Raw genomic sequence first — 22,577 nt, forward strand, 5'->3', positions numbered from 1 at the left:
AAAATTAAACCCTGTTACAGTAAGACCAGGTGAAGGCTGAGAGAGAACCCTAGACCCCTTTCTCACCTGGTTGTAACAATTAGTAGTGTAGTTGCGGGGGGGGGGGGGGGTAAACGAGGAAAATATGTACTTTTGGTGTAATTGCACAGAAACAGCTGACATTGTTCACAGCGTTGCCAAGGCCACCCAGCCATTTGATTGGTGGAGGGGTGTGGGGCAGTATGATAATGAGCCGCAGGGCTCAGGATCGCGGAGGCGTGGCGGCACATGGCCCATGAGTACTGGCCGCCATTTTATACGCCCGCCTCCACTCCCGACGACAGGACCACAAGATTCAGCCTAATGTGTAACAGGATTCGTGTCACCAATATGATTCCACATGCTGTAAACATTATGCTCAGGTGCTTACAAGAGGGTTAAGACCAAAAGCAGAATATTGGAATAAGCAGGATTCAAGATGACAGATATGCCAAAGGGATGACAGCTAGGATTACAATGGGTAAAATTGTTTTTAATAGAAGAGCATATTGACTAGAAAACTGAATATTGAACTGAAGAAAAGATTAGTGAAAAGTTTGATTATGCATGTGGTGCTGAAACATGAATGCTGAGGAATGAGGTCAGTTCTCGGCGAATAGAGAAGTAAAATATATAAGAAAGGTAATGAAATGTTAGCAATGATACAAGAAGAATGTAATTTGATTGTGGTTATTAGAAAAGTGCTAATTATTTGCTTTAGGCATATGCTGAGAGGGTATGGGATGTGAAATAGGTGATAGATGGGTGAATAGCTGGAAAAAGACATTGAAGGAGGAAAAAAAGGATGCTTCTGTACCACCTGAAGAATAGGAGATTATATAGAAAAGCACAAGATAGGGTAGTTTAGAGAAGGGAAAATTAAGCCATTGCCTGCCTTAGGCAGACCATTGATGATGGTGTTGTTGCTATACTGACTACCGAGTCTGTTTTTTGATGGGGTTGGTTGAGGGAAGGGGGTAACTAGGGAGAGTTCCTTGCCCTTTGCATGGATCTTTAAAGCCCAGCTGAGCTATTCATCCAATAGTAGATGCAAAGAATGGCGCTTTTAAGAATTAGCACTCCCTCAGTACTACACTACAACATTACATGTTCAAAACCTGGAGGGAGGCTTGTGCCCACAACTAATTACTGGCAACAGTGCTACCAGCTGAGCCAAACTTGCACTGTTGCAAGCTGAAAACTCTACAATACTGCTATATTTTAAAGTACTACAATGGATTCTTAAAACGGTATAAAAATCAGTCAATTTGAATATTTTAAATTTGGTTTCACCTTAAATTGAGCACTGGTTCAAAATTATGAAACTAGAGCATTTAGGTTGCAGTGTCCTAATTGAGACTAAATCAAATTTATTACCTATGATGTGCCATGTTAAAAGCTTCATATGCTTTCTGATTGCACTAGCACATAACAGTTTTTATTTTTTTTTATTTAGAGATACAGCACTGGAACAGGCCCTTCGGCCCACCGAGTCTGTGCCGACCAACAACCACTCATTTATACTAACCCTACAGTAACCCCATATGCCCTACCACCTACCTACACTAGGGGCAATTTATAACAGCCAATTTACCTATCACCTGCAAGTCTTTGGCATGTGGGAGGAAACCGGAGCACCCGGAGAAAACCCACGCAGACACAGGGAGAACTTGCAAACTCCACACAGGCAGTCCACACAGGCAGTACCCAGAATTGAACCCGGGTCCCTGGAGCTGTGAGGCTGCAGTGCTAACCACTGCGCCACTGTGCCGCCCATTGAGTTCTTGCCTCAATTCACAAAGTTTAATCTGATGTTTTACTTGCAGGGCTCCATTCAGATGGTGATCCAATGCTACTTTATTGAACTTTTTCTGCCAGCACTAAGTGACAAACTAAACAAATAAAATTGTTCAAACATTCAGGTTGAGCATTGTTGATCTGATATGACTCGGTATTTTAGAGTTACACCTGGGGGTCTTTGCATTTTTCTTTCTTACCATCAAGAATTTTTGGTTGATTCTTTATGTCATCCATTGATGGATTAAGGCGTGCAACTAATCCTTCTAGCAAAGCTTTTCGTACATTATAATTCACGAGAATCTTGATAAATTCGATCCCTATAGGACAGTAATCATTACATGTAACACAAGTCTATCTTAATTTTTTTACACTAATACGTTGACCTCCTGTGGCATTGTAACAAAACTGGATTTTTGTTTCTGTTCAATTTTTAATCTGTATTCTTTATTGCTGGACATAGCATATGAAGGATTAAAAACTCACTGTAGCAAGGGGCATTTCTCAAAGAAAAACCCACAAGCTCAGAACATATCAGATACTGCAGCAAGCTTCACAAAATGGAGAGAAAACAACAGTGAATTTAATTTGCTAATAAGGTTAAATGGCCCCGGGTTTTACACTGTATGGCAAAGATTGGCTAAACACTTAACATCGATAAAGGAAATGCAGCCTTTTGCTTCAGAGTAACTTCAAAGGGGTTTGTATTATATTTCTATGGTAAGGCTGAAACCCCAACAATGGTGGGGGCAAAATTCAACCTCATTTTGCCCATTTCTCAGATACAAAATGGGGCAAAATTATTCAATTTTGAAGCACTCTTAAGGGCAGCTGAAATTCATCCAACCCCATATTGGCTTGAGCGATATTCAGATGTGCATGGCAGCTACTTTCAACAGCCATTTGCTGATGAAGGGTGTCACACCTGTTTAAGGTCCCGCCTCTGAAACTGGCAAGGATGTTTTGGTTCCTTCGATCAGGAGACCGCCAACTGAAAAGAAAGAATTTTCTTTTTAACTTAATGTGGAGTACAGAAGATTAACAGTCTTCTTCCTGGGTCCACAGCATTACTATGGGCTGCTGCTGCCATGAACTCACCCCTGCCACTTTATCTTTGCCTCCCTCCGTCCTTCCCTGTGGGGCATTGGCAGCGGAGCAGGAAACTGGCAAGCTACATCAGGAGGTTAAACAAGCATCAGCAGCTCAACAGCGTTATCCAGGAAAGTTCCAATGTCGGATCACAAAAGCAAAATACTACAGATTCTGGAAATCTGAAATAAAAACAGAAAATGCTGGGAACAGCAGGTCAGGCAGCATCCGCGGAGAACAAAAAGAGTTAACGTTTCAGGTCTGTGACCTTTCATCAGTTCTGATCTAAGGTTCTGATGAAAGGGCACAGACCTGAAAGATTAACTCTGTTTTTCTCTCCACAGATGCTGCCTGACCTGTTGAGTATTTCCAGCACTTTCTGTTTTTATTTCCGATTTCGATAAGCGTTGAGCCACTGGCTTCTGGTGCGCACAGTGAGCGTGCCGACCATTGCGGCCCCAAAAAGAGATCTAAACCACTTTCTCCTCCAGAAATTCCTGCTGCTCACCCAGCAGTAAATTTCTGTATTTAAGTTTGTGCTGGTCAGCAGAGAAACTTAGCCATTTTGAAACTGATGCACGTCTCACAGTGTAACAACTTGAGCTTCCGTTTTAATAACTATGTATTAATAGTGAGTGGCACATTTATTTTATGCATTAAGCATTAATAGTACAGTTTTATACAGTATATTTTCCATTTACCCGTGTTATTTAAATAAATAATCTTTCAATATAGACCTGAGTCTTGGTCTGATAAAGGGCATGTTCAGTCTGGATTTCAACAACACAGCATTTAAACAGCACAATCTCTGGATAAAACCTTACTCCTGAAAATTAAAGAAACAGAATTCTAGGAATTAACTGCAGGTGCAACCCCGAGTTGCTTAACCCAACTATTCTCAGCCCAATAAAGTATTTTACCTTCATATTGCACTTCATAGTGTATGGTTCTCAATATGTTCAAAAGAGGTTCAACAATACAAGGATGTACGATCTTCACAACTGTCTAAACAAGAACAAAAGGCGCTATGTACAGTAAGATACCCGATTGACATTTTAAATATATATTAAGACATTTATTACACAATTTTTAAAAAGAATCACCTTTAGGTTCCTCAGCACCATTCCTTGGCACAAAAGGCCAGCATGTAGCTTCCTGCCAACCTTCTGCTCATTGTGTTCTGTAACTGGTCACTAAGTGGTACATGACAGTGGCCTGAAGTGACTTTCCCTGTGGTTCTTTTTTCTTTCCTCACAGTCATGGAGTAAATTAACTGACATGGCAATACAAAATTGCTCTGCAATGTCAGAAGTGCTATCTTTCTAATGAAACATTAAATCAAGGTTCCATCTGCCTGTTCAGGTGGGTGTAAAAGATCCCATGGCACAATTCAAAGAGGAACAAGGGAACTCTTCCAGTATCTAGGCCGATGTTCTCCCTCAACTAACATTACAAACTGATGGAATAGTTATTATCTCACTGCAGTTTGTTGGACCTTGCTATGTGCAAATTAGTTGCCATGTTTCCCTACAATACAACAATATACTTCGAAAGTATTTAAATGGCTGTAATGCCCTTTGAGACACTGAGGTCATGAAAGGCGCTATATTAATGTAAAATATAAAATAAAAATAAATGCTGGAAACACTCAGCAACGTCTGTGGAGAGAAAAACAGAGTTAACCTTTCAGGTCAATGACCTTTCATGAAGAGATAACCTTTCAAGCCATTGATCTGAAAGATTAACTCTTGTTTCTCTTTCCATAGTGGTCAATCATCAACATGGTCCAGAATGCTATGGACCTATCTGGGTTGATCATGGATTACTGAATCTGCCAATAAAGACTGACTCAGTTTCATCTGCCTGTTCAGGTGGGTATAAAAGATCCCATGTCCATCACCGGTTGAGACATTTTGTAGGGAACTTAATTCCAAATACACCCTGGTTACTTTCTCTCCCATTCTCCAAGCAGCATCGCCAGTTGCTGGTGAAGCTGAAATGACTGTGTTTGGGCCTTCACTAAAAAGACAGTAGGTACCAGATACTCCTACCAATGCTATGATACACCATAAACTATCATAAAATGTGCAAGCATATTGCTACCGTTCACCTGGCCACAACATAGACACACCCTGGGCAGAATTTTAACTGTCAAGCGGAGGCGGGTTGGGGTGTGGGCAGGGAGTTAAAGCCCCGAAAGTAGTGTTGGGTCAGAAACCTGACATGATCCCACCCACTTCCAAGTTTAACCTGGGCGGGTTTGCAGGTGAGCAGGGAAACCCCGTGGAGCTAACAGGTAAGTTATTAAAATATTCAAATTGGCAATTAACTGAGGATTTAACCCAGAATTCTGGCTTTGACAGCCAGTGCACAGGTTTTGTGAGTTGTGTGGAACTAACCAGGGTTAACAAGGCGAAAGCACAGTGGGGAGTCATTGAACAATGAAATTCACATGTTGGGAAACCTTTAAAGAGTGAAATTGTAAAGCTTGTGGCCAGCATCACTGAAAGGCTTGTGCTTGCAGGATTTGTGCTGAGAGCCTAATTTCACTGCTTTGAAGGTCTTTTCCAACTTTTTGGAAATACTTTCATCTACCTTGGAGTTTACTCACCTTGATCTCAAGTTCCTTGCTTTCAGCCTTCACTGCAAAATGGGAGCAACTTATGTAGCATGATGTTGTGGTGATAACAGAAACCTGGTTCAAAAAAGGCTAGGATAGGGTACTGAATATTCCTGATTACAAGGTGTTCAGGAAAGATAGGGAAGGAAAGAAAGGAGGAGCGGTGGCAGTATTGATTACGGAGAATATTACAGTGCTGGAGAGTGAGGATATCCTAGATGGATCAAGGATAGTATGTATTTGGTTAGAATTAAAAAACAACAGAAATGCATTATACTACTGGGTGTATTCTATCGGTCACCAACTAGTGGGAAAGATATGAAGGGGAAAATTTGCAGGGAAATTACAGAGAGGTGGAAGAACTATGCTGCAGTGATAGTGGGGAACTTTAATTATCCTAATATAGATTGGGATAGTAATAATGTAAAGGGCAGAGAGGGAGTAGAGTTTCTGAAGTGTGTTCAGAAGAATTTTCTTGACTAGTATGTATCCAGCCCAACAAGGAAGAAGGCATTGTTGGATCTGGTGCTGGGGAATGAAGTGGGTCAAGTGAATCAAGTGTCAGTAGGGGAACATTTAAGGAGCAGTGATCATAGTACCAGAAGGTTTAGATTAGCTATGGAAAAGGACAAGAGGCAATCTAGAGTAAAAAAATAATTAATTGGAAGAAGGCCATTTCAGTGGGTTGAGAACAGACTTTGTTTAGTTTAGAGATACAGCACTGAAACAGGCCCTTCAGCCCACCGAGTCTGTGCCGACCATCAACCACCCATTTATACTAATCCTACACTAATCCCATATTCCTACCACATCCCCTCCTGTCCCTCTATTTCCCTACCACCTACCTAGACTATGGGCAATTTATAATGGCCAATTTACCTACCAACCTGCAAGTCTTTTGGCTTGTGGGAGGAAACCGGAGCACCCGGAGAAAACCCACGCAGACACAGGGAGAACTTGCAAACTCCACACAGGCAGTGCCCAGAATTGAACCCAGGTCGCTGGAGCTGTGAGGCTGCGGTGCTAACCACTGCGCTACTGTGCCGCCTAAATTGTCCCGTGTAAATTAGAGAGAAGGATTGTAACGGAACAATGGGCCGCCTTTAAAGAGGAGATGGTCAAGGTACAGTTGAAGTGCAGTCCCATGAGGGGGAAAGGTAGGGCACACAAAGCCAGGGCTCTCTGGACGATGAAAGAGATACAGAGTAAGATGAAGCAGATGGGTGTGACAAATATCAGTTAGATAACACAAGTGAGAACCTGGCTGAATATAGAAGGTTCAGAGGGGAACTGATAAAGGAAATGAGGGGCAAGGAGAGAGTATGAGAAAAGAATGGCAGCTGACATAAAAGGGAATCCAAAAGTCTTCTATAGGCATATAAATAGTAAAAGGAGAGTAAGAGGAGGGGCCGATAAGAGACTAAAAAGGGGATTCATGCCTGGAGACAAAGGGCATGGCTAAAGGGCATACTAAATGAATACTTTGCATCTGTCTGCTGCTGCCAGAGTCATAGTGAGTGAGGAGGTAGTTGAGATACTGAATGGGCTAAAGATTGATGAAGAGAAGGTATTAGAAAAGCTGGCTGTACTTACAGTTGATAAGTAACCAGAACCAGATGGGATGCATCCAAGGATACTTAGAGAAGTAAGGGTTGAAATTAGAGATCCTGGCCATGATCTTCCAATCCTCCTTAGATACGGGGCAGGGGTGGTGCCAGAGGACTGGAGAATTGCAAATGTTACACACTTGTTCAAGAAAGGGTGCAAGAATAAACCCAGCAACTACAGGCCAATCAGTTTAACATCAGTGGTGGGAAAGCTTTTAGAAATAATAATCTGGAACAAAATTGACAAATGTAGATTAATTCAGGAAAGCCAGCAAGTATTTTCACAGAAAAGCAAACCGTGTTTAACCAAATTGATTGAGCTTTCTGATGCGTTGATGAGGTTAATGCAGTTGATGTGGTCTATATGGACTTCCAAAATGTGTTTGATAAAGTGCCAGATAATAGGCTTGCCATCCTAGTTGAAGCCCATGAAATAAAAGAACAGTGGCAACATGGATACAAAGTTGGCTGAGTGACAAAAACAAAGGGTTGTTTTTCAGACTGGAGGAAGGTATTCAGAGTGGTTCCCCAGGAACTAGTACTACGACCAGTGCTTTTCTTGATTTACATTAATGACTTGGGTGTACAGGGCTCCATTTCAAAATCTACAGATGACACAAAACCTGGAAGCATTGTGTAATGTGAGGGGGATAGTGACAGACTTCAAGAGGACATAAACAGGCTGGTTGAATGGCCGGACATGTGGCAGATGAAAGAAGTATGAAGTGATACCTTTTGGTAGGAAAAATGAGGAGAGGCAATATAAAATAAAGGGTACAATTCAAAAGGGGATGCAGGAATAGAGAGACCTGGGGGTATATGTGCACAAATCGTTGAAGGTGGCAGGGCAGGTTAAGAAAGTTTTTAAAAAGGCATACAGGATCCTGGGCTTTATAAGTAGAGGCATAGAGTACAAAAGCAAGGAAGTTATGTTGAACCTTTATAAATTTGGTCTCTATTGGAGTATGTTGTCCAATTCTGGGCACCACAATTAGCAAGGATGTGAAGGCTTAGGAGAGGTTGCAGAAAAGATTTACTCGAATGGTTCCAGGGATGAGGGACTTCAGTTACGTGGATAGGTTGGAGAATCTGGGGTTGTTCTTCTTTGAGAATAGAAGGTTGAGAGGAGATGTGATAGAGATGTTCAAAATCATGAGGGGTCCAGACAGAGTAGATAGAGAAATTGTTTCCATTGGCAGAAGGGTCAAGAACCAGAGGATACAGATTTCAGGTGATTTACAAAAGAACCATGGACAACATGAGGAAAACGATTTAACACAGAAACTGGAATGCACTGCCTGAGAGGGTGGTAGAGGCAGATACAATTGTGGCTTTCAAAAGGGAATTGCTTAAGCACGAAGAGAAAATATTTGCAGGGCAATGGGGATAGGGTGGGGGAACGGAACTATTTAAAAGGTTCCTGGACCTGCACCTGAAGTACTGTAACCTGCAAGGCTACAGACCAGGTGCTGAAAGGTGGGATTAGAATGGGCGGCTACTTTTTTCAGCCGGCATAGACACGATGGACTGAATGGCCTCTTTCTTCCAAGAGGGCCAGATGGGCACACATTGCCACTGACCATCAAGGTCACCAGAGCCCTGAATTTCTTTGCCTCCATCTCATTCCAGGGATCTGCTTGTGACACCTCAAGGGTCTCACAATTTACTGCCCACAAGTGCATTTCCCTGGTCACCTATGCCTTGTTTTCCAAGGCCGCACTTATCTCATCTTTGCCACGTATGAAGCCAATCAAACACAGAGGGCTTTTGGTTTTGCTGCAGTGGTTGGATCCCCACAAGTGCAGGGAGTCATTAACTGCACACATGTGGCAATCAAGGCACCCTCATATCTGCCTGGAGTCTTCATCAATTGCCAGGGATTTCACTCTCTCAATGTTCAGATAGTTTCTTACCACCAGAAGGTTATCATGATGTCTGTACAAGATATCTGGGAGCTGCCATAATTCATTCATTCTGCGGCAGTCACATCTCCTGCAGGTTTTTGCTTCTCCACACAGCGTCAGCAGCTGGCTCCTTGGAGATAAGGGCTCCTGTAAGGAACCCTGCCAATGGAGAGATACAACAGGAGCCTCATGACCTCATGGCAGTAATACAGAAAGACATTACGTTGCTCAATATGTATTTCAGGTGCTTCAACAGATCTGGAGATGCCTTTCAGTATCGCCCATCAAGGGTCTCCAGAATGGTAGTGGTCTGCTGTGCCCTGTACTACCTTGCGCTGCAAAGATGAATGGAGCTGCGGGAAGAGAATGGTGCAGACCAATCGGCATCCTCCTCCAAACATGGAGGTGCCAAATGTGGCCTTGCTGCCTGCAGCTGCTCACCTGGCTGCCAGAGAAGCCCACGACAACCTCATACAGGCATATTTTACCTACTCTGAGTGCATGAGGTCATCTGACAGTGCCATCAGAAACTCTGTGGCACCCCTCCTCCCCCCGGCCCCAAATACAGTTCATTCCAACGGTCAACAATTCAACCATTACATTCACAGCCTTTCCTCCTCATAAAACCTGATCAGACCAATGAACTGAATGCTACTGTCCAAGGTGAATGGGGGATGCAACAAAGTAAAGGCCAAGAGAATGAGGAGTTCAAATAAACCTTTCAATCATTGAAATAAATAACATAATGCCATAAACACAGCTATGCACACCCAAGTGATTCCCCTTGTGTAAGTAATAAATCTTCAGCATCCGCTTTCTATTACTCTTACGTAGTGCAACCCCTGTGGCTTCAGCAGAACTGGAGTCAGCCTGCTCTGACAGATGAGATGCCCATGCCAGACATCCTCTGGATTCTGGAGCCCATGGGGATCCTGCCAAAGACTGCCTCACCTGTACCTGTGCAGGGGCAGACTCGGTCACTGGGGCAGGAAGAAGCATGTGCAGCTGTGTGGGGTGGCGGGGGTGCAAGGGATGAGAAGTGGGCGCATCTTGAGAATAGTCCCCACTGCCATGTGCCCTTTCTCCATCTTCCCTCTCACCTGCACTTCCCCACTAGCCAAGACCTGGAGAGCACTTGGTTGCATTTCCATGAGACATTGAGCCACCAAGGCCATGCTTTGCTCCATCTTGTGTAAAATGGCAGACAGTGTCTGCAGGCCATTAGTCTGAACCAACATTCACTCGATGGCCTATGTGTCTGATTCTCAATGCAGGTGTCCACCAGTGCAAATGTCTCAGACATCATGGCACTCATGCTAGAGATGGACTCCTCCAGTCTCTCTCCAAGTGTGCACACTGCCTCTGGAAATGCTGAAAGAGGCGCACACATTTCCCATTGCTACTCCACAAGTTCCCTTTTTGTGGATGATCCCCAAGGCTCAGCATCTACATCCAGCTGAGCAGAGCTTGGACTGCTCCTCTGATGGGGACTCACCACTGCTGTCCCTATTTCCAGCACTTGCCCCTGCTCACATGTGATGTGCACCGCATCATTTGTGATGGAATTCTCGTGTGCAGACCGCGTTCTGTGCGGCTGACATGTTGGGTGCTATCACTTTGGATTCAAAGCATGTTTTTTTGAGACAAAGCCTGATTTGAAAATGAAACTAAAAGCTTCAATATCTGGGAGGTCAGAACCAGGTTAACAAAACAAAGGGTTTTTTTTTTAACCAGAGACATAGGACTGGAGCTCAAGTTTCAGTTTTAGAAGAGCTCTGCAGTGGAAGGAAGGAAAAACAGCCAGTTGCTGTTTAAAGAGATAAGCTGAGAGCTGCAGATTTTTGTACTTTCAGAGAAGCTGCTTAGAATTGAAACAGACTAAAAGGCAGCAGGCTGGAATAGTTGTTTCAACAGCAGCCAGAGGAGCCTAGACTGAGGGCTGACTATTGGTGAGTGGCTTAAGGCATTTGTCTTCCGTGACTTAAAAAGTTATCAGTGGAACCACGCCATCAGGATGGTTGTGGGTGAGGCTGAGGTTGTTCAAGAGGCAACAAGACCAGACCGTTAAAGGGAAGATTGCATCGCTTGCTATTGACGGGACATTATTACTTCTGTATCTGCATCCTGGAGGACAGGATTTGGAAAACGACCTGTGGATTTTTCTGATTTTGTTGTACTATGGAACTGTTTGGTGCCATGTTGCTGACAAGCCTGTTCAGAGGATTAATGAGGACTATCTTTGTTGCATCTGCTACTTAATGTGAAACCTTTAAGATATATACATACATCGATCGTGATTTAACGTGAGTTCGTGTTTCATTTATGTTGGTTTTGGTTTGCAGTATTAAAGGAAAACTTATAAAAGTAAAATCTTGTCTATCTAGTTTCCTAAATTGGGGTCAATCAGTGGATTCAATTCTTTTGGTTTGTTGGTTGTCCCCATGGAGATCATAACACGTGACACCCTAGCTATCTCTAATACAATACCCACCGAGGTGTGTGTATCTGTGCAGCTGGAGGGTGCGCATGAGTCATGTGATGGTGCATCCTCAGAGTGCTCATCCTCTTCTGAGGAGTCTTCAGCCTCCTCCTGTAGCAGCTCCTCTGCCACCCTTGAGGAACCTGTCAGAGATGAAAGGCATGAGTTAGTGTTAACCTGGGGTACAAACCTGACATAGTTTATATCATATTTCTGTTAATGATGACATCAATTCAACTTGAGTTGAAACTGTTAAGTGCCAAGTGGCAGTGTGATACCTAATCCTGTCATCAGGTCTGTGGGCCACCCATATTTCTCCATCTGCAACACATAATGTGTGTGCTACCCTGTGGATCTCCAAGGTGTCCTCCTTCAATGTGGTTGGGGTGGCTATGGCTTCAAGTCCAACCCCTGGTTTTGCTGCTTCTCCCTGGAGTTGTGCGCTGTCTTCTGCAATGGGAGAAAGCAGAGAGTTATGAGTGTGAGAAGTTGAATATGTGTTGAGGATGAAGAGGGAACATTTGGGAAGGGTGACTGTGAGGGATGGGTGTGAGATGGCAATAGGAAGAGATTGAGTGTGAGTGCTGTCTGTTGAGATGGAGATTTGAGGAGGCCATTGGAGAGAAAGGAATGTGTGGAACTACAATGTGTATCAGTCAGAGGAGTGCTATTCAAGAGAATGCTAGGGAGCTCAGAGAGTGATGGATGCCACCTGAACGTGGTATGCCACTCACCTTTCCTGACCTAATAAGGCCATTAAGCCTTTTCTGACACTGTAACACATTCCCGGGCACCACATTCCTGTTGTTGATAGCCTCTGCAATTTCTAGACATGCCTTTTTAGCTTAATGGCTGGCCTCTTTCTCCCATCCTAAGGAAACAGCATGTTCCTTCTGGCCCTCACTGCCTCCAGCATAACCTCCAGGGGAAAGTCAGAGAAAAAGAGCAGCCTAGCCAAGTCTTCCTTCCATTTCCTTGCCTCCACTAACCTTCATAAGCAAGGTTTTCTGCAGCCATTCTGAACCCTATCAGGGTCCCTTTAAATAGAGATCCTTCATTCCACAGAGTGGAGGCCTGCACTTTGTAATTGGTTGGGAAACCTGGAAGCAGGATGCTAATGCCATGACTGAGTCAAAGAGCCACAGTAAAGCCTGCTGACACAGCAAACAGGTGCCTGAACTGCTACCAGGCTCCCTGCTGCGTGGGGGTCTGTTAAGATAAAATTCCACCCCATATTTCACTGAGCAGAGATTCCACAGCTTTAGTTTCTAGATTACCAAAACAAGGAAGATTGGCAGAAAACTCAGGAATGTTTAGGGAAAAAGCGAATGAAATAGTGATATTTGACACCAGCATACGACTAATAAAAGTGATTATTAAAATTCATTGAGTGATTGGCACATTTCTATTTCTTTTCAATTATAGAACCATAGAAAAGTTACAGCACAGAAAGAGGCCATTCAGCCTATCATGTTTGTGCCGGATGAAAAAACCTGCCGCCCAATCTATCCCATCTTCCAGCACCTGGTCCGTAGTCTTGCAGGTTACAGCACTTCAGGTGCAGGTCCAGGTACCTTTTAAATGAGTTGAGGGTTTCTGCCTCCAACGCGGATCCAGGCAGTGAATTCCAGACATCCACTACCCTCTGGGTGAAAAAGCTTTTCCTCATGTCCCCTCTAATCCTTCTACCAATCACCTTAAATCTGTGCCCCCTGGTAATTGATCTCTCCGCTAGAGGAAACAGGTCCTTCCCGGCGACTCAATCCAGGCCCCTCATAATTTTGTACACCTCAATTAAGTCACCTCTCAGCCTCCTCTGTTCTAAGGAAAAGAACCCCAGCCTATCCAATCTTTCCTCATAGCTGCAACTTTAAAGCCCCGGCAACCTTCTTGTAAATCTCCTCTGTACTCTCTCCAGAACAATTATGTCCTTTCTGTAATGTGGTGACCAGAGCTGTAAGCAATACTCCAGCTGTGGCCTAACTATCATTTTATACAGTTCCAGCATTACATTCCTGCTTTTGTATTCTATACCTCGGACAATAAAGGAAAGCATTTCATATGCCTTCTTCACCACTTTATCTACCTGTCCTGCCACCTTCAGGGACCTCTGGACATGCACTCCATTCCCTGGAAATGTCTGATAGTATTAAAACCAATACACAAAATCAGTAGTTGTGTAATTGGTCAGCAATTAAGCATAAAAGGAAAGAAAATTCTGGTTTATCTGGCAAAGTTGCAGGATTCTGAGCATTTTATTTAATAGGAAACCATAAAAATTAGCTACTGTTGAATCTTGTTCTGTGCCTCATATCACACTATAATAGAGGAGACATAGTACAGGATGCCTGGTTCCCTTTCTGGCTAAAAAGAGATGCAAGGGACAAAAATATTAAAATTAAAAGTAAAGGACTACATTAAATGTATGTAATTATATGCAGACTTACAATTATTATTGTTTCTCACCTGCAGAGTTCTCAATGTCTGAATAGCCAGTTGTTGTACCTTTGGGGAGGTACATGGTAATAGTGCAATCAGTCCTTTATAAACTTGTAGTTGATACTTTGGGTTGCCTTGGGCTAGTAATTCCAACAAGACCTGAGCCTCTTCTTGGGTCTTTTCCAATTTTGAATTTGCCAAACACTCTGCAACATTTCTCACACCTTATTCACAAAAACATTTTTAAAAGGTATAGCCAAATTATTAATCATAGCCACTTAGGTTACTACAGAATGCATTTAATTGCATTTGTACAGGTGAGGTTACATCATGATGTACCACTTTGGCACTCCAACATGCTGTTGCAAAAAGTGACAGAACATGATTATGCAGCTAAATAACTTTCTGTCCTCTTTTGGTGTTGCTCTGAAGCAGCTACTAGCAAGTGTGCTATTACAACATTGCAAAGATGATTCTCACTGATTCACCTCGCCCACTCCTCTGGACGGATGAGCATGATTTCCACGTAGAAGATCCTCCTCAATGATATGGAGGCCTATAATTCTAGTCTCCATTCAGTTTCTCAGAGTCTTAGAATGGTTACAACACAGAAGGAGGCCATTCGGGCCATCATGCCCATGCCATGCTCTCTGCAAGAGCAACTCAGCTCGTCCCACTCTTCCACCTTTTCCCCATAGCCCTGCAAATTTTGCCTTTTCAGGTAATTATCAAAATACCCTTTTGAAAGCCACAATTGAATCTGTCTTCACCACACTCTCAGACAGTGCATTCCAGATCCTAACCACTCATGGTATAAAACATGTTGCCTTTGGTTCTTTTGTCATTGACTTTAAATTGGTCTCCTCTGGTTCTCGATTCTTCCGCCAATGGGAACAGTTTTTCCCTACCTACTCTGTTCAGGCCCCTCATGATTTTTGAACACCTCTATTAATTCTCCTCTGAACTTTCCCTTCTCTAAACAGAACAGCCCCAGCTTCTCTAATATATCCTCATAATTGAAATCGCTCATCCATAAAACCAATCTAGTAGAACTTTTATGCACCCTCTCTAATGCCTTCACATCCTTCCTAAACTGCCATGCCCAGAATTGGACACAATACTCCAACTGATTCCGAACCAGTGTTTTATAAAGGTTCACCATAACCTCCTTGCTTTTATACTCTGTGCCTCTATTTATAAAGCTCAGGATCCCATATGCTTCATTAACCACTTTCTCAACCTGCTCTGCCACCTTCAACGATTTGTGCATATATCCCTAGATCCCTCTGCTCCTGCACCCATTTGGAATTGTAGATTTTATTTTATATTGCTTCTCCTTATTCTTTCTCCCAAAATGTATCACTTGACAGTTCTCTGCATTAAATTTCATGTGTGACGCGTCCACCATTCCACCAGTCTCTCTATGTCCTCCTCACAGTTCACAGTACTTCCAAGTTTTGTGTCATCCGCAAATTTTCAAATTTTGCCCTACGTACCCAGGTCTAGGTCATTAATATAGATCAAGAAAAGCAGTGGTCCTAATACCGATTCCTGGGGAACCCCGGTATCAACCTTCCTCCAGTCTGAAAAAGAACCATTCACCGCTAATCTGTTTCCTGTCACTCAGTCAACTTCGTATCCATGCTGCACTGTCCCTTTAATTCCACGGGCTTCAATGTTGCTGACAAGGCTGTTATATGGCACTTTATCAAATGCCTTTTGGAAGTTCACGTATACTACATCAGATGCATTACCATCATCAACCCTCATCAAAATACCCAATCAAGTTAGTTAAACATGATTCTCCCATAACAAATCCATGCTGGCTTTCCTTAATTAATTCACATTTGTCCATGCACCTGTTAATGTTGTCCCGGATTATTGTTTCTAAAAGCTTTCCCACCACTGAGATTAAACTGACTGGCCTGTAGTGGCTGGACTTATCCTTACACCCTTTTTTGAACAAGGGTGTAACATTTGCAATTCTCCAGTCTCTGGCACCACTCCTGCATCTAAGGAAGATTGGAAGTTTATGGCCGGCGTCTCCGCAATTTCCACCCTTTTCCAAAATGTCACATTGTCCCTCCATACACCCCTTCACATATTCTTATTGAATTCCAGTTACAAGATTCGATGATGGCTAATTTGTTGTTTGAGGGCTTTCCCAATTATTCTTTAGCAAAAACTTCTAGTCACTAAATGTGGAGGAGGCATCCACCATCTGCCAAGTCAAAAGTAATGCACATCATATAACCCCTTCCTATTATCAGGGGAATAACAATTTGAATCTTTGGTTTATTTTTATCAACAAAAACCACAGCACTTCCTACAAGAGAAATGTGTTAAGCCCCTGTTCATGGTTTAGAGATGTCAAATTTGATTTAATACTCAAAGTAATGACATAACTATATAAACCAATATATAAAATATGAAAATAGAATGGCAGTCAACATAAAAGGGAACCCAAAGGTCTTCTACTGGCATGTAAATAGTAAGCGACTACTAAGAGGAGAAGTGGGGCCTATTAAGGATAGAGTGAGGATAATATATGCTTAGAGGCGTAGGTCAAGGCTAATATACTTAATGAGTATTTTGTACCAGTGTTCACTAAGGAAATGGAGGCTGACAAAATATCAGTAGAAGCAATGAAAGTAGAGGCAATGGATAGAATAAAAATTGAGAGGGGGGAGATACTAAAAAGGTTGGCTATACTTATGGCTTGCATCCTGGATTGCTAAAGAAAGTGGGGATGAAGATAGTGGAAGGGCTTGCCATAATCTTCCAACCTTCCCTGGATATGGGAGAGGTGCCAGAGGATTGGAGAGTGGCAAATAGAAAAATTTCAATTAGTAATGGCTTGAAGGGTTATGGAGAACGGGCAGCAAAGTGGAGTTGAGGCCGAGATGAGATCAGCCATGATCATATTGAATGGCGGAGCAGACTCGAGGGGCTGAACTGCCTACTCCTGCTCCTAGTTCTAACGTTCTTAAATGTGACACCCTTATTCAAGAAAGGGTGTAAGGACAATCCTAGCAACTACATTCCAGTTAGTTTAACATCAGTGGTGGGTAAGGTTTTAGAAACTATAATCAGGGACACTTAGAGAGGTTTGAGTTAATTAAAGATAGCCAGCATGGATTTGTAAAAGGCAGATCATGCTTCACAAATCTAATTGAATTTTTTGATGAAGTAACAGAGAAGGTTGATGAAGGGAATGCAGTGGATGTTGTTTATATGGATTTTAAGAAAACATTTTATAAGGTACCACATAAAAAGCTGGTAAAGAACATTGAGCTCATGGAATAGGAGGGTCAGTGTCCAATTAGATAAAAAATGGCTTATGGACAGAAAACAGCGAGTCTTAGTAAATGGTTGCTTTTCAGACTGGAGGATGGTAGACAGTGGTGTTCCCCAAGGGTCAGTGCTGGGACCACTGCTTTTTTTGATATATATAAATGACTTGGATCTTGGAATACAGAGTAGAATCTCAAAATTTGCTGACGACACCAAACCTGGAGGTGCAGCAAATAGTGAGGATGATATGAACTGCCTGCAACAGGGCATAGATAGGATAGCAGAATGGGCAGAGAGGTGGCAAATGGAATTTAATCCTGACAAATATGAGGTGATGCATTTTGGCAGAAGGAATAGAGACACAATATATAATTACTGGCATAGTTACAAAGAGTGTGCAGGAACAGAGGGACCTGGGGGTGCATGTGCATCAGTCTTTGAAGGTGGCAGGATATATTGAGAGAGTGGTTAGTAAAGCATATGGGATCTTGGGATTCATAAATAGAGGCATTGATTACAAAAGCAGGAAGTTATGCTGAACCTTTTTAAAGCTCTGGTCTACTGCGTCCAGTTCTGGTCACCACACTTCAGGAAGGATGTGAGAGTCCTTGAGAGGGTGCAGAGGAGATTTATGAGAATGGTTCCAGGGATGGAGAATTTTAGTCACTAGGTTAGGTTGGAAAAATTGGGTTTGTTCTCCTTAGAACAAAGGAGGTTGAGGGGAGATTTAATAGAAATGTACAACATTATGACAGGCTTAGATAAGTTAAACAAGGAAAAGGGCATTTAAGTGGTCATTGGATAGACATATGGATGAAAATGGAATAGTGTAGGTCAGATGGTTTCACAGGTCGGCGCAACATCGAGGGCCGAAGGGCCTGTACTGTGCTGTAATGTTCTAAATTCTAAAATTCTGAAAAGCTGTTCCCATTAAAAAATGCTACAAGGACGAGGGGACACAGATGGAAAATTTTGGGCAAAAGATGCAGGGGGAATATGAGGAAGAATTTTTTAACGCAGCGGGTGGTAATGACCTGGAACTCGCTGCCCACAAGGGTGGTGGAAGCAAAGACGATCAAGGATTTCAAGAGGAAGTTGGATGGCCACCTGACAGCAATAGACTTGCAGGGCTATGGGGATCGAGCCAGGGAGAGGTACTAACTGCATAGCTCCGTGGAGAGCCGGCATGGACCCAATGGGGCAAGTGACTCTATAAATATCTACCATCTGGAAAATACACTCTTTCATCCATTATCTTGATTTGAGCAGATTTGTGCTGAACAAGCAGTAGTAAAATACTATAGGGCTAATAATAGACTGATGTGCCTGACATACTGAGGGATTTCATTGCTCCAGTCATAGTCCCAAAGGACCATAGCATCTCTCCCCATTAGAGAGAGACAGTTGGTGATGTATAGCTTGAGGGTCACTACTCCTCAAGCGTGGGGCAAGGTGAGGAGGCAGTTCTCCATGATCTACCGCAGCCCATACGGGGATTGAACCTGCGCTGTTGGCATCATTCTGCATTTCACGCTAGCCGTCCAGCCAACTGAGCTAACCGATCGCAGAAGCAGGTAACACGAATCAAAATGGATGGCGAATATAAAGGAAGGCTTTTTAGGGCCACAGGAAATTGGAGTTCTTGCCATAATTCAACTGGCACATCTAAGCAGTACTTCAACCACACAGCACCCACTTGGAACGGATGTTGCAAGTGAGGCCTTAATACATTTTAAAAAAATGTTACGCCTAGTCCATCTCCATACCTCACCTTTTGCCATCCCTGTCCTTGCACTCTACACAGAAAATGCCATTGGTCTTTCATTGGCTGCTGGCAACTGGAAATCCCCAGCACCTCACACTACATGCTGGGACCTCCATAAAACTATGTTAGTGAGCTGACCTCACAATATAGGGTGAGGATAGCTCACAGTTTTTTTTAATTCATTCATGGGATGTGGGCGTCGCTGGCTAGGCCAGTATATATTGTCCATCCCTAATTGCCCTTGAAAAGGCGGTGGTGAGCTGCCTTCTTGAACCGCTGCAGTCCATGTGAGGTAGGTACCACCCACAGTGCTGTTAGGAATGGAGTTCCAGGATTTTGACCCAGCGACAGTGAAGGAACGGTGATATAGTTCCAAGTCAGGATGGTGTGTGACTTGGAGGGGAACTTGCAGGTGGTGTTTCCATGCATTTGCTGCCCTTGCCCTTCTAATTGGTAGAGGTCGCGGGCTTGGAAGGTGCTGTTTAAGGAGCCTTGGTGCATTGCTGCAGTGCATCTTGTAGATAGTACACACTGCTGCCACTGTGCGTTGGTGGTGGAGAGAGTGAATGTTTGTGGATGGGGTGCCAATCAAGCGGGCTGCTTTGGCCTGGATGGTGTCGAGCTTCTTGAGTGTTGTTGGAGCTGCACCCATCCAGGCAAGTGGAAAGTATTCCATCACAATCCTGACTTGTGCCTTGTAGATGGTGGACAGGCTTTGGGGAGTCAGGAGGTGAGTTACTCGCCGCAGGATTCCTAGCCTCTGACCTGCTCTTGTAGCCACAGTATTTATATGGCTACTCCAGTTCAGTTTCTGGTCAATGGTAACCCCCAGGATGTTGATATTGGGGGATTCAGCAATCGTAATGCCACTGAATGTCAAAGGGAGATGGATAGATTCTCTCTTGTTGGAGATGGTCATTGCCCGGCACTTGTGTGGCGCGAATGTTACTTGCCACTTATCAGCCCAAACCTTGATATTGTCCAGGTCTTGCTGCATTTCTACACAGACTGCTTCAGTGTCTGAGGAGTCGCGAATGGTGCTGAACATTGTGCAATCATCAGCGAACATCCCCACTTCTGACCTTATGATTGAAGGAAGGTCATTGAAGAAGCAGCTGAAGATGATTGGGCCTAGGACACTACCCTGAGGAACTCCTGCAGTGATGTCCTGGAGCTGAGATGACTGACCTCCAACAACCACAACCATCTTCCTTTCTGCTAGGTATGACTCCAACCAGCGGAGAGTTTTCCCCCTGATTCCCATTGACTTCAGTTTTGCAAGGGCAACTTGATGCCATACTCGGTCAAATGCTGCCTTGATGTCAAGGGCAGTCACTCTCATCTCACCTCCTGAGTTCAGCTCTTTTGTCCATGTTTGAACCAAGGCTGTAATGAGGAGTGGAACAGGTCCAATCGGCACAATACAGCCAGAATCACATAAATCAGTGCCAATGTGTTAGATTACCATAGCTTTCACAGATTAATTCCTTGTACTTTCGTCCAGCATTCGCAATAATTTGAAGTAATTTTAATGCTTCTTGTTTGTTATCTTCTCGCAATTGTTTTAGTTTCAGAATCTCCAGAAAAGTCAAAAGGCCACCAACTTCTAAGACTTCTATCAGATATCGATGACTGAAATAAATTTAAAAATTCAGATGATTAAACATAGTATAATTATCTAAGAGCAATATTTTAGCTATTATTTGCAAACATATACACAGACTTCGTAAAATAAATTTAAATAACAAGCCTTCATATAAATACATATTTTCTCTCTAGACTGTAGTGAATATACTTAAACTATCTACACCAACCATAAAGGAACAGTTCAATTCAAAATATCATGCTGAAAAATCTTGTACAATATGGTTTCACAAATTTTACATAAATATTTTGAATGAGTTGCAAAAAAATAAAATTAATTGGTCATTAGAGTGAATCTGTTAAAATGCACACCTTTCAGAATCAAACAGCAATGACAGAAAGATATGTTGTTGCTGTGTAATGAAAGTATATATAGGTACATTACTAGAGATGATATTCTATATTAACAGTTACAGTAATTGTGATCCTGATTAGGCAAGAATTAGAACTATTTGGGGATGTAGTGCATTACAATGCCAAGACAATAGAAGCCACAGATGTGATTAGTGAAGTTGCTGAGTTCCCAATCTCAACTGCACTCTGTAAAGAAAAATGGAGTGGATGCTAAGAACCTTCCTATAGATGCACAGAAAGTGAGTGACCGAAGCACTACAAGTCTGTTGCTCACCTTCTAGCAGCAGCTCGAAGTAGCATTAGTGGAGGCCTTGGAACAGGGGCCTTATTTCCCAGCATTAGTTGGCATGTACCTCAGGACAACAATTGGAAGGTTCATATTCCTCACCAAAAGATGAAGAACTATTGATGATATAAACATTATTGCCATGATTAAATTAATTCTTACCCACTTGTTGCAGATAAAAATACACCGATGGCTTGTAATTGCTCAGTTACACAGGTACCAACCATGTAGCTGTTCAAAGAAGTTAAGTATTTAAGAAAATATTTATTGTTCTCCTGCTATATGGCACAATGCTTCCAACTTACAGTAAAGAAATACACTACATAATTTAATGTCTTAGTTTTTAAATTAAATATGCCTAAATTATAACTATTTTAAGAACTCTCCGTAACTATTGGCTTTTTCAGAGCAGAAGCGTAGAATGATGGCGCTTAGGAGGAATACAGAATTTTTTTGTTTTACTCTCTCTACCAGACTGCTAGAGAGAGATGTGAAAGAAGGAGAGATAGACAGACAACTACAGCTCCTACAATAACCAGCCTGAAGCCCTGGGCAAATCACTCCAATTACCCACAATGCTGTCCTCGCCAGATCCTTCCAACTTCCCATAGTGCAGGCCTGTGGCTCTGGACAAAAGCATCCTGTGACTCAAAAAATGACAGAATTAGATGAGTAAAAAAGAATAGTACAGAAAAATGTGGAGGAGAGATATTGAGACACAAAGAGAAGCATATAAGGAAAGAGTGCAGAACAGAACATCCATTAACAATGGATTTTGTACTTCAAAACTGGTTTTAGGCCAGGTCCCAGGCTTCTGAAATAGACTGGAACAAGTCAGGACATATTCTCCTCGGCTTCTCCCACCATCAATAGTGACATTTTTCTGCATTCAACTAAATTCTCCCAAAATCCAGGGGTTCCTTTCACTGCATTCAAATCCTATAAGCACCCTCCAAATGCTATGGCAACCTGAGATCCCCTTCCAAATACTACCAAATTCTGGGACACCTGCCCCAGTATTTTCATACCCTATAACCTCCTCATGGTATCTCCCCAAACAAGTTTTCCAGCTCTGAGACCACACTCGCAACAGCCTCCAGAGCCTAACAAATTCACTCACTATTAATGGATACGTTCTATTCTTGCAGCACATCAAATACCAGCATCCACCACAGTGCTGGAACACTTGAGCACTTTACAAACTGCTGCCCACCTCACCAATGATCAAAGACACCTATTGACAACCCACTCAATGACGCTGCAACATCCTGGACCCACAGC

General features: G+C 42.9%; 1 protein-coding gene across 6 annotated transcripts in view; it reads right to left on the minus strand.

Annotated features, from left to right (window-relative positions):
* The window catches only part of armh1 (armadillo like helical domain containing 1), a 75,733-nt gene that overhangs the window by 20,793 nt on the left and 32,363 nt on the right, over positions 1–22,577 (minus strand). For 2 of the 6 annotated variants that reach the window (XM_068037113.1, XM_068037117.1), the window contains exons 3-7: positions 21,459–21,527; positions 20,478–20,644; positions 13,981–14,177; positions 3,825–3,909; positions 2,016–2,135 (exon numbers count right to left, since the gene is read on the minus strand). In XM_068037113.1, coding sequence (XP_067893214.1) covers positions 2,016–2,135; positions 3,825–3,909; positions 13,981–14,177; positions 20,478–20,644; positions 21,459–21,527 — 638 coding nt within the window. Of the gene's footprint in view, positions 1–2,015; positions 2,136–2,278; positions 2,807–2,913; positions 2,987–3,824; positions 3,910–13,980; positions 14,178–20,477; positions 20,645–21,458; positions 21,528–22,577 lie in introns of those variants that run through there. The other 4 variants (XM_068037119.1, XM_068037115.1, XM_068037116.1 and 1 more) reach the window with 4 other exon arrangements.

This window comes from Heterodontus francisci, chromosome 8, assembly GCF_036365525.1.
Source record: "Heterodontus francisci isolate sHetFra1 chromosome 8, sHetFra1.hap1, whole genome shotgun sequence".
Lineage (NCBI taxonomy): Eukaryota > Metazoa > Chordata > Chondrichthyes > Heterodontiformes > Heterodontidae > Heterodontus > Heterodontus francisci.